Source organism: Achroia grisella, unplaced genomic scaffold, assembly GCF_030625045.1.
Source record: "Achroia grisella isolate CSIRO2021 unplaced genomic scaffold, CSIRO_AGI_Agris_v1 utg1186, whole genome shotgun sequence".
In the NCBI taxonomy this organism is placed as follows: Eukaryota; Metazoa; Arthropoda; class Insecta; order Lepidoptera; family Pyralidae; genus Achroia; species Achroia grisella.
In genome coordinates, this window is record NW_026712592.1 from 1,836,076 (window position 1) to 1,848,267 (window position 12,192).

Genomic DNA, 12,192 nt, shown 5'->3' on the forward strand with positions numbered 1-12,192 from the left:
AATATATAAGGATAAAAAAGTGTTGATAGAAAGACTTGTGTAATAAGTATCTTGAATATATTTATTTATTTAATCAATATATATGTATATAAAAATACTGTATTTATCTGCCACGTTTAAAATTTTTGTACTTTGAGTAAATATTTTTTAAAATTATGTTTAAAAGACGAAACTGACTGAATAGTATTTTGAAGCGGGGGTGGTAAATTGTTCCAGCATTTCGTGGCAGTATATTTAAAACTTCCACGAAATGCTGCAGTTTTATATTGAGGATAGATCATGTAGGGATGTGACAATCGATGATTTCGCATAGAAAATGAAAGTTTTTCAAATAAATATATTGGTTTTTTATACTTCACCACTCCAAAAAGCAATACTGCTAAATGTAGAGATCGTCTGTGTTCCATTTTTAGCCAGTTGCATTGATTTATATAGGGAGTAAAATGAGCACGGGGGGGTATAGAAAAGCAGAAGCGTGCGCATGCATTCTGCACGCGCTGTATTATTATTTTTGTACGATTTAATAGACAGCCTCCATAGACTGTGTCCGCATAATTGAGTTTAGACAGAACTAATAAATCACATAGAGTGATTACGCATTTTCTCACTTAGAAAATCACGTACTTTATAGAGTACTCCTAGTCTTTAGTTCTTAAAGAATCCTTTAGTCTATATTACCGGTTTTATCATAAAATTATCTGAATTCAAAAGTCACATAATTTTTGTTACGATGTAATAATGATATACAAAGAATCAATTTAGTTAGTACATAAAGGCGTAAAAACTAGAAATATTTTAAACAGTAAAATGGAAAGTAAAACTGTTTTATGTAATGTCCGAGTCAGAAATAAATTACTAGGTATATTCTTACTATATGTTGTTAAATAATTATATTTTTGAAAATATTTTTACTTTTATGTCTGAAAACAAAACTTGACTCTTTTATTTATAATTTTATTGAATGAAATACTTGGATTAAATATTTAAAAAAAAATTACGATTCTTATATGTATGTCCGGTTTTTTATGAGTCAGCTGAGCACTATTATGTCATTACGCAGATTTGAGGTTATGTTTTTGTTAAAATTGCAATGAGATGTTTGGTTTTGTTTTATAATCTAATATTTTTGTTCTACATATTGTAATTTATAATATGTTCGCCGTTAAATTAAGACCATGGTATCACATTTGTGATAAGATAATAATTCGGAGTTTAAGAAATAGAAGACTAAGAGATGGAGGTCTAGGACAGAATCCAGGTTTGGACAATAGGATTAAAGCATTTAGAGAAGACGGTTTTCAAGTCACGGACGATGACGCCGAAGAATTCATCGAACAATCTGAAAGCGATTTCTATAATGTATGTAATTATTATGGAGTATCTAATTTTCAGCTTTATCAAAACAATGTTAATGACAATTGAAGTATAGGGAAAACCAATACTATTTAAACCAACAATATTTTAATCCAATGAACATTGTTAATTCTTGCCTGGTTACTTTATGTAGCCTAGTAAATAAATTAATAAAAATAATAAATTGAAGAGTATTTTCTATTTTTAATAATCTACTATGGATATTTCAGCTCACAAGTAGGATGTCTGTTTAGTAAAATCTGAAAATTACTGTTGTTTATGCTGATGATGTAAAGGCTGACTGTTACCAACAGTATTACAATGGTTCTAAAATAAGCTGGCTCTTAACACTTACTGAATACTGATTAAATTTTACATAATTATTTCAGATGGGCGAGACTTACAATGAGCATCTGAATGAAACACTTATAGGGAAGTATGAATTAAGACATAAAATTGTTAAAGAAAAATATTTCAAGGAAAATATGCCCAATCTTTTGACATGGAGTGAGAAGGAACAAATACGTCATTTGGCTAATACACAACCTGAGGAATGGACACCTGAGAGGTTAGCGGAAAGCTTTCCAGTCACAGTTCCTGTAGTGAAGGTATTGTTTTATTTTACAAAATTTGGAGATTTGTCTTATCTTTTATTAGGCATCCATTAATTACGGTACATTAAGGGGAAAGAAGGGTTGACTATGTGCTGTAGTATGGTGCGGACGAGTTTCTGTATGTTTCGTTTCACTCTTGAAAGTTGCCACAATTTGGAAGTTAAGAAATTATGATTTATTGTTACAATTGTAGCACTCGTAATATATTAAATCATAAATAACTGTAATGACTTATATTCAACTCGGCCAGAATGTTCTAGTCTACAAGATATAAATACAGGCCACTGTCACCCGCACCATGCTACAGTGCACATAGTATAGTGTGGCATTTTATAACAAAGAATTTTAAGTCATAAAGTTCATGTAAGATAAATCACATATAAGTCACACCTCATCTTAGATTTTGTGACATCTGATTTTAATTTTAGTATTAAAATATGATATTTGGCCAATTAAAATGTGATATTTAAAATTACTGAAAATGGCGATGTAATTAATGAAAAAGAAAAAACAGCTTGTGCTTGTTGCAACAGCTTTGAAAATATTTTATTTACATTAGTAAGAGAGACCACCAGGTTGAAAATATTTAGATTACTAAGAAATTTCTTTACCACCATTAGTATTGTAGTTTACTAGTAACATGGAAATGTTATAATGCCGTTTATTTTTAAAAATATATTACAGAAACTATTGAAGTATCCATGGAAGCCAGCAACAGAACAGCGTATTGCACGCCATGATGCTTCAGCTATGAGGAACTGGAAGGAAATCAAAGAAAGAACACTAGACATACCAGATGAATTGTATAAACATTTTCTTAAATTTTCTGAAAGGACAATTCCACCACTAAACAAAACATCAATTAAAATTAATGTAACTGAGGAACAAATGGGTGAGTTTGAAAGTATCATTCAAAGGTGCGCGGCCAAGGAGAACTGTGAAAATACAGGTAATCATAAATATATTGGACAACAAGAAACCCACACTAATGGAAGTAAACAAAGAAGTGACCTCAAAAGAATTACTTTAAATGAATTAACAGAAAGAATAAAAAAACGTTTAGAAGATGGCAAAGATATCAATGAACCTGATAAAAATATTTTAAATACAATTAATTCTAATATGCCTGAAATGAATTCAGAAAAATTACACAAAGAAATACAATTGTATGAAGTAAATAATGAAGACAAAGAAATTAGTGAATATAAAGAAAAAGAAAAAAATATATTTAATTTTGGATCTTATCCCGAAAGAATTAGGATCCCCAAGAAAGCGTACAAAAAAAATGCAACATATAAAATAAATGACTGTTATTATGATCATGATGGTAGATTTTTGTATAGAGTTGTAGGTATGTCTTAAATTGTGATGTCATAAAATAGCACTTTAAATAAAACAAATAGAATTGAAGCCTTATATATTTTTTATAAAAATTATATGCATTTCATTTGTCCAAAATAAAATAACCAATTTCAACCAATATGACTAATACACAACTAGTTTATATATAATAAAAGTATGCATATTGTGTGGATTGCATATCATTCCCCATTAGTATGTGTATGTGATCTGACTCCACATTAAATACAGCAATATTATTTTAAAAATACATTAATGTCTTGATATCACCATTGTACATTACATGTATGGAATAAAAAATATGGCCTATAAAATGATCACTTTACGAGGCTATACTAAATAAATAGTGTCTCTCATGGCTAATTAAAAACAAAAGGAAAATTCTAAATGTAAATTTAAAATATTAATGTTTTGGTACATCACAACATGTAAATTATATAGCTTAGTTTCCACTGCTAAAATAATTTATTCGGGTGTTGAGTACTTTAGCAAAATAATTACTGAACAATAGCGCATTTTTAACTAGCCTTATAAAAAAAACATATATATATATATATATATTTAATCTGATATACACGAGTAATATAAATCTGTTGTAATCAATTCTGTAGACTTAAACTAAATTTTGATGAATAACAATTATAACCTACTATGATATATGGTTATTATTATGAGTATCATTGCTCCATATAATATAGTTTAATATATGATTACAAGTCTTCATATTACTGAAAAAGTTGAATTTTTTCGAGTCTTAACTGTGTACTAACATTACATAATTTGTAGTTTTACTTTATTGCTATCGTGAAATTAACAAAAATATAATTTGTAATTATATTATTGATTAGGCCTACATTTTAATTATGATTTTGCAATTCATAAGTTACATAGTATGAGAGTACATTTTTAAAACAATTATACAGTGTAGTAAATATCACTCATTGTCAGGTGAAATACCAATTGTTATCAAATTAGTGAAGAAACTGGAGTGGTCAGTAACTTTAATGTTACATTAAATGAATAACATGATTTTATCATATTTATTAAAGTTAATTATTTTTTTGACACCTATAAATACTTTCGAATTTTGGCAGTCACATTATCGTCTTCGAAGATTTAATATTTAGTGAACCATAAAGGAAATTTATTAATCTAAATAGTATTATTAATTATAAAAAAAAAACTACTGGAATGAATTATTATGTTATTCTGAATTTATAATAATAATAACATTACTTACAGATGAACAAAGTTCGATAATACTTTGATGGCAAAAAAAAAGACAAATAATGCGACCTTGTGAACACACTCAATAACAAACATATCCTACGATTCGTTTACGAATTTAACTGTGTCACTAACATCACACAATTAAGCAAAAAATCTACAACTCTTGAATACAGCCGTACAGGCTCTTAATCTACAATATACAACAATACTATGTACACTCGTGTTTCAACCCATACAGTTGCCTGTAGCACCCACATTCTTAAACTAATAGATATGCGAAAATCAGAATGATTAATATAAGAAACAGCAATCAAATTACTTCATAATTAATTAGTAATATATATTTTATACATAAAAACAATTTCTTTTATTGAAGTGAAAACACTGAAATTTACAATTGAAATGTTTAATAATTTCTAAAATAGCTTTGATAAGAAGTGATAAAACACACTGATAATGAAAATACTATATTCAATGTGCTTTTTACGAATACTTTTTTGTATATACACAAACATTGCGTCACAAGCAATATCTGTCAAATAAATATAAGTGGGCGAAATGGATAACGACTTTTATTTATATTATCAAACCTACCAATATTTCAAATATCTAAATTCATATTAATAGTTTTTGATTGAATTTTATTAATTTCCACGATACTTCAGTTATTTATTTTTATTCATACGTGGAGCAATACCAAACTGAGTATCCCGAACAAATTGGACGGGCTGTAGAAGTTCGTCGGATTCAAATGGCATACTTTATTTTCGCGTGAAATTGTATGGACGGCACTGACGCGATATTTTCTTTTACATAATTGAAACTTAAATGTATAATTAAACGTCATTATGGAATATATTTATTCAATAATGACGTTTTTCCAACCCAGGTTGTGTTAAGAGACACACACACATAAAGTATTTCATTCTTAAGCAGTTTATATCTTTGCAATGTCTTTATAATACGAGTGACTTCATCTCTGCAATTTACGTATAAAAATATCTTAGATTAAAATAGGTTTCATAAAGTAAACAACATCTGCATTACCTCTCAAAAAATCAACTACTTTTGCGGTTTTATAACTAAAACGTTAAATAGAATGTTACTGGTAGATAGATAGATAGAGTATGAGTGATCTTGAATACATCAAAATTTTATTTAAAAAAATATGTCTTTTTTCATAATCTCTGAAACAGCTGGACCGATTTTGACTTGCAGAGAGCTCTAAGAGTTCTAAGAAGTAATTTAGGCAACATTTATTTTAAAAATTTTATTTATTTTAATAAAAATAATTTCACGCGGACGAAGTAGCAGGCAATTGCTGTTGTTTTAAGGGTTGATAAGTTGTAACTTCACAACCGTACATATCAAATTGTTGCTAAATCTTTCGAAGTGCAATTATATTCCAGTATGCTAATCACTAGTATAATTTATAAAATACATTGTGTTATTTTTGACAGGTAATACAGTCCTATAGAACACTCTAATTTCAATAAAAATGTGTATGTACCATGTATACTAATATGAAAGGAACTAATATTAATGGCACGAAAATGTAACTAATTTAATTAGGGTCGATATGTAAAAAATCACAAACAAATTATACATTATTTGCTTCGTTTGGGTTTACAACATTAATTCACATCCGATTTGTTGCACTAGTGGAATAATTTCGTGTTCCGATCAATAGAAATACAATATTCTCTTTAAAATTTTATTTCACTCTGTGCAAATGAAGAAGAAAACTGCAGTAAATGCCTAGTGTTATGATGGATATCTCAAAATAATTATGTATGACTACATACGAATACTACAACAACCACTAAGATTAAGGTAAATTATAAACTTTAAACTTTACAGTGTCTTGAACGTATTGTAGTAAATGTTGTCACATTTTACTGTTCTACTATTTAGTGGGTCGCGATTCTAAAAAGATTGAAAAATAGTGTTTTAATTCAAACCCACCTGGCTCTATAAAGTAAATTTTGTTCTGTGCTCTTTCTTTATATACTAAACTCACCTTAAAATAGTCAATTCGATTGAAAATTACCATTCTCTAAAATTAAATATTCAAATTACCATGCTAAAGACAAATCATTATTAATTCATGTCGTCTTTTTAAGTCAAAATTAATAATGATAATAATACCTTAGGCAATGTCACAAATCAAAATTTCAGATTTAGCGATTGATTTAGAGAGTGTCTCTTCGGAATCGGTACCTTCGTGAGAAGTACAAATACCGCTGGTTATTTCAATAATGCGCTGCATGCAGATGTACTGTAATTCTAAAGTAAAAGTAAGTATCATTCCTCGAATGCGAGGGCCAGTCGTTTGAAGTAGTGCCTGCAGCAGACGGCGGTGGGAGAAGGCGGTTGGTCTTGAGGTCGTACCTCGTCGCCGAGCTGTTCGAGAGCTCGTGTATATTCTCTCTGTAGGGCGACTAGATCTATGTTGTACTCCCCCAGAGCTGCCATTGCCAGGAACAGGATGTCTCTGGAAATATTATGTAATTATTGTAATCTGGAAGTAGAATGTAATTTTTGTATAGATATATATGTCGCAATTTCCGATTATGACAGAGCTCTCTATAATAATATTATTATAGAAAGGAAGTGCCACTAGATGGCACTGTATGGAGTCCGGACGACGAACAGAAAAGTTGTCTCAATAAATTGCGAGGAGCGGTCGAAGATAAATCTGCCTGGGAACTGTACGCGTTGAGTGATTTTAGTTTTAGAATAAAAAAAATCGAGTAAAACCTATTATCCGTCTATTATTTGATATCTTCATCGTTATTATCAACGCCACCCTACAATGTCGGCTCAAGATACTACACCTGATGCGACATATATATGTTATAGTAGTGACTTCCATACATTTCCAGTAATTATAGGACAAGAAATGCATAATATCATAGTCCTTTGGAATGGCAATACATGGACTGTATCACGGAAGTCAGATGATTTCACTAATGTCGTTTACCTGACACCTCTGGGATAACAATTTTGACGACATATTTATTGTACACTAGTAGGTCTCCTAGTGGTCGAAATTCGAGCAAAATTAATTATAAGTGTGCGAAATTTCATATTCGTAAAAAAGCGTCCAAAGCTTTTGCTAACGTATTAATATTTAGAAATAAAAAAATATATGAACAGAACTAATTCTACCATACATTGGTAAAAATTCTATTTTTAACAGTAGTATTAAAAATAGAATTAATTCATAAAGTGCATTTGCCATTTTTATGCAAACGTCTCTCTTACAATAACAAGTAAAACGTGTGTACTAATATTGCAAAAGTATCTACTTACCGGTAGAACGAGTGGTACCGTTTGTTCCCAGAAGTGGTTTCCCGCCAAGACGCAAGTTTACGCAGAGCATCGGATAGGTCATTGCTTAGCAAGCCATTAAGCACGGTTAATGCCACACTGTAATGAAAAAGATAAAATACAGCCTACAATTCATTTATATATCTACGTATCTACACAGTTTACTTTCATAACGACATCCTTAGTCTAGCGGTTTTACACACCGTTTTACTTGTGATGATGATTATTTTTATCGATCTGGATGTTTTCTTTCTATATATATTTTTTCAATCCATAAATTACCTTACACGAATTTAGACCGAATGTAAATTCGTCATCAAAATAATTTAAACCTTATTGTTATGAATATAAAATCGGCTCCTAACTCGTCTCATATATGTGTAGTATGTATGCCGATAAAAAACAGCTTTCAGAAAGAGCGATAGATTAAAAAAATAACTATGACTATTTACTTAAATTAAGAATTTTCTATACCATTGTACGAATGAATTCAATGATTTATATGTATCGATACCCGCGACTATAGATTACCCAATCGTTAACAATAGTACTTACGAGTGAGTGGCATTGGCGTGGTGCTCGGTGAGTAAAAGCGCTTGAAGCGCTCGCGAGTGCTGCGTGTGTGTGCGGCGAGCTCGCCACGCTCGATACAGCGCTGCGCCCGCTTCACTGTGCAGGCGGCTTACATCCCAGCTGCATTGGACGCTGCAGCCTGTTAGAATCACTTCATTGAAATTCTTGTCTCAAATACGTATTTCTCATTTAACACTAACTAAATTACAGTAAAATTCATATATATTATGTATACGTATTCTCACAAAAAAATATCTAAATATTTATATCAATTGTCCAGTAGTACCCATAACATAAGCTCTGCTTACCGTGGGACTAGATGATATTGTGTTAATTGTGCAGGATTACTTTTGTATTTATTAGATTATTTATTTCTTTACTTACCTAATTTCTCGACGTCAGTCAAAGCGTCGGAACTTTGATACTTGGACTGATAATCGGGACATAACAATTCAGGCAAATGGTTCTCAATATTGGCACGTTCTAGGAACCATACCAAATTCCAATACACAATTGGATGCGATTCTACGAAATCAGCTTCCGAGAGACACGCATCACCTTCTCTACCTGTACAAGAAATACAAAATACATAGAAAAACAATATAGAAAACATACATAAATCATGTACAAATGTTTTAAGAAATGTAACAAGTTGGTTTACCTAGAATAGATTCAAACTCTTTCCTCAGCACGAGAGGATTCAAATAAGGCACGTTCAACACTTCGGTTTGTGTTTGATTAGTACGAATTATCTGAAAACAAAAAGATGTAATTCTAACACCCCATTGCTTTTACAAAATATCTTGCTACGTGTATTTTGGTGAAAATACTTGTAAATATACACTACAACTGTTTCCACCAAAATTCCTGACTACTTTTTTTATTAGGTTTTTGCAAATGCTTTGCATAGTATTTCAATTCTATGCAAAGCATTTGCAAAAACCTTTATTAAATGAAACTTAGATATATGACCTGGACAGTGAGCAGTGGCACAGTGTGTTGACCGCAGGCAGTGCAGCGGGTATTGAGGTTCGAGTCGTCGGCCGCCCAACCCGCCATTATGTCCTCGTCATACAGCAGCGCCAAGCACTGGTGGCATTGCGAGCATGACGACATGTGAACTACCACGCTAACCGGGGTCTGCGTACTTTGCTCCTGGGAACAAAACGTCAATATAGAGCTATCCTATGTTTGGTAAATAAATTCGTATTGACGCAAGATTAAAAGCTGAAACACATATAATAATTTTCAAAGCATATTTAACATAAGATTAGCACATATATCGTATAAGTATAACGTTCACAGTACTCGCTTAGTTTAGACTTTGCTGCAGTACACAAAATATTGCAATTATAAAAGAAAACAAAGAAACTATTCTAGCTTTTAAAATATAGAACTTCTCACTCAGATTATAAACTTACGTTATGTGTGGGGTAAAGATTATCGGGTAAATGCGAGAGAAGTGTAGCGAGCGAGCCACGTTCCATCGCACATGCAAGTTCGGCGTCGCTGGAAGCGCGCGGGAACGATGTAGTGCCATTCCACTCTGTGAATAAAAATAGCTTAATCGACATGTCGCTCATGTGGCAACGCTAGGCTTGATTTATATCGTCATCTTGTACTTCCAAAATTAAAGATCTAATCATTCAAACATGAGTGAAATGCCCTGCTTGTACAACTGAGTAAACATAAAAACAATATCTCCGTACTCACCGTCAGTAGTTACTTCTGATGAGCCGTCAGTCGAGTCCTCTTCAGCTATCAGGATGTTTAATGCACTGGTGGCGTAATTACCAATGGTCCCTTTTACCGGCGTTGAATTCGCCGATATAACTTCTTTCATTTCGTCAAACTTCTTCGCCACACTCGTTGCTGCCGATTTGAGGCTGCTCAGCCCACTTTGTAGAAGTTCATTCGATTTCTTTCCCGCTATACTTGAGGGACTGAAAAATTTATCTGTTATTTAGTATAAGTCTAGTAAAACCATAAATAGCGCCGTGGACTAGTGGTTTACAAACCTAATTACAGTAAAAGGTAATTAATACGAATATGACGGACTTCAAAAAATTTGTCACTTCAGTGATGGAAATAGCAATAATAAATTAAATTAGTCCGAGTGTTACCTACCGTATTACATTCAAATATACCCAGCATAAACTGGACAATTCCAGTAATTCATTCACCATACCACAACTAACAGCTAACATTATTACAATATAAAATATATTGTATCCAAACATAGTAAAGATTTTTTTAATCGGATAAAATATTGCAAGTTTTCATATTCAAAACAGTTGGGGAGTAACATTCTAAAATTCTAATCTTTTGATTGATCGTAACAGCTCAGAGGGAAAATCCATTTATATCCATACGACAAAAGCTGGCCGCCCCTCCGATCGATCCCCCGTCCAATTCAAACGGGGATCGATATTACGATGGCCTGAGCCGAGGTTCGAACCCCTAGTGATGCCCTCAGACTAAAGTCTTATCCGTCAGGCAGGAGTTGCCTTTAGCCGCTCCATATGCCCCTCCGCGGGTTTGGAGTGCCGTCTATACTCGCCCCCTAACGTCCGATGAAGCCAAAAAAGGCCAGCTGCGGCCAACAGCATTAGTAGTCAGTACCAGTAGTCCGAAAAAAAAACAGGCATGCAAAGCTGGCATGACACATAGCATGAAATAAATGTATTCTGACTTCACAAGTACAATTAAACGGTAACGTGCACATCCTAATTTATGCGGGAATGAAAATTTTGATCCTTTTTAGTAACCAAGCCACACACATTGTAATAAAATTCATGCTTTATTTCTAATCAATGGGTACAAAGATTTAAATTCGCAAAAATAAAATTAAGTGTTCCAGTCATGCCACTACAACGAATGCAAATCAAGATTGGAAGTCAATGGTTTTATGCTAGTATCACACGCTTAATGGACTACTACATTAACATCATTTTATTTGGAATTAAATTTAAAATTAAAAATTAAGAGTCGATTCCTCACAATTTGTAATTTGTAGCTAATTTATTTATTAAGGGTGCGATATTTTTTGTGTGATTTAACTTACAACCTATATGATAAGGCATATATTTTTGTATTGAGTTTAGATTTTTAATGTTTGTCTGTGTATAAATTCATTATGTATGAAAGTTACTATGTTTTCATCGGCGCAGTATGTCCTAATATCCTAATATCCTGCAAAGTCTTTCCTTTTAGGTAGTTACTGTACCTTTTTATAACCAACGTTATGTTTTATTATAGTAAACGAAATATTCATATTAATATGGATTCCAATTTTATGACTAGACTAACAGTATCCCGTAACTTAGACTGAGCTTAGTTTGACTTTTTTTTAATTATAGAATAAGATAGAGTTTCATGATACAATCTATCTTCACATCAAATTTTATTAATATCCATTATGCCGTGAGTCGTGAAAAAATAACAAACAGACATAAAGTATGTCTGTTGTAATGAGAAAGTCTCATTTGTTATTATTATTAATATAAATGTTACTGGCTGTAACTGTCTATAGGTAAAAGAAAATTTTAAGTTTATTGATATAAAGCTGTCTTTTTTTTTGTTTATATATAAAAAATCAAAAATTACTGCTTTATAACATTAAGATATTTCTTCTCAACGCTACCACGTCTAAGTCATTGAAAAATATGTATAATACGTAAACTGGCATTAGGACAAAATTTAAAACACATAAATGTCTGAGAAGCGTGTT

General features: G+C 31.7%; 2 protein-coding genes across 6 annotated transcripts in view; one reads left to right on the forward strand and one right to left on the reverse strand.

Moving 5' to 3' along the window:
- The first annotated feature begins 1,040 nt into the window (after window positions 1-1,040).
- LOC131854479 (uncharacterized) lies at window positions 1,041-4,616 on the forward strand. Of its 2 annotated transcripts, none has more exons than XM_059205601.1 (3): window positions 1,041-1,359; window positions 1,743-1,961; window positions 2,652-4,616. In XM_059205601.1, the coding sequence occupies exons 1-3, from the start codon at window positions 1,153-1,155 to the stop codon at window positions 3,327-3,329; spliced, it is 1,104 nt and encodes a 367-aa protein (XP_059061584.1). In that variant the 5' UTR covers window positions 1,041-1,152; the 3' UTR covers window positions 3,330-4,616. The 2 variants fall into 2 exon arrangements, with proteins under 2 accessions (XP_059061584.1, XP_059061585.1); XM_059205602.1 differs by having other exon boundaries at window positions 1,167-1,258.
- Window positions 4,617-4,711: 95 nt separating this feature from the next.
- Window positions 4,712-12,192, reverse strand: part of LOC131854477 (DENN domain-containing protein Crag) — a 34,993-nt gene continuing 27,512 nt past the window's right edge. For all 4 annotated transcript variants that reach the window (XM_059205600.1, XM_059205598.1, XM_059205599.1 and 1 more), the window contains 8 exons: window positions 10,176-10,405; window positions 9,884-10,008; window positions 9,435-9,617; window positions 9,124-9,214; window positions 8,847-9,029; window positions 8,445-8,601; window positions 7,872-7,988; window positions 4,712-7,050 (listed from right to left, as the gene is read on the reverse strand). In XM_059205600.1, coding sequence (XP_059061583.1) covers window positions 6,861-7,050; window positions 7,872-7,988; window positions 8,445-8,601; window positions 8,847-9,029; window positions 9,124-9,214; window positions 9,435-9,617; window positions 9,884-10,008; window positions 10,176-10,405 — 1,276 coding nt within the window. In that variant the 3' untranslated portion in view covers window positions 4,712-6,860. The remainder of the gene's footprint in view (window positions 7,051-7,871; window positions 7,989-8,444; window positions 8,602-8,846; window positions 9,030-9,123; window positions 9,215-9,434; window positions 9,618-9,883; window positions 10,009-10,175; window positions 10,406-12,192) is intronic.

Excerpts from the sequence above, each read along its gene's own strand:
- LOC131854479 (XM_059205601.1), top strand. The coding sequence starts at position 1,153 with ATGTTCGCCGTTAAATTAAGACCATGGTATCACATTTGTGATAAGATA. Across the intron at positions 1,360-1,742 it reads CTGAAAGCGATTTCTATAAT|ATGGGCGAGACTTACAATGA; the intron begins GTATGTAATTAT and ends TAATTATTTCAG. Across the intron at positions 1,962-2,651 it reads TCACAGTTCCTGTAGTGAAG|AAACTATTGAAGTATCCATG; the intron begins GTATTGTTTTAT and ends AATATATTACAG.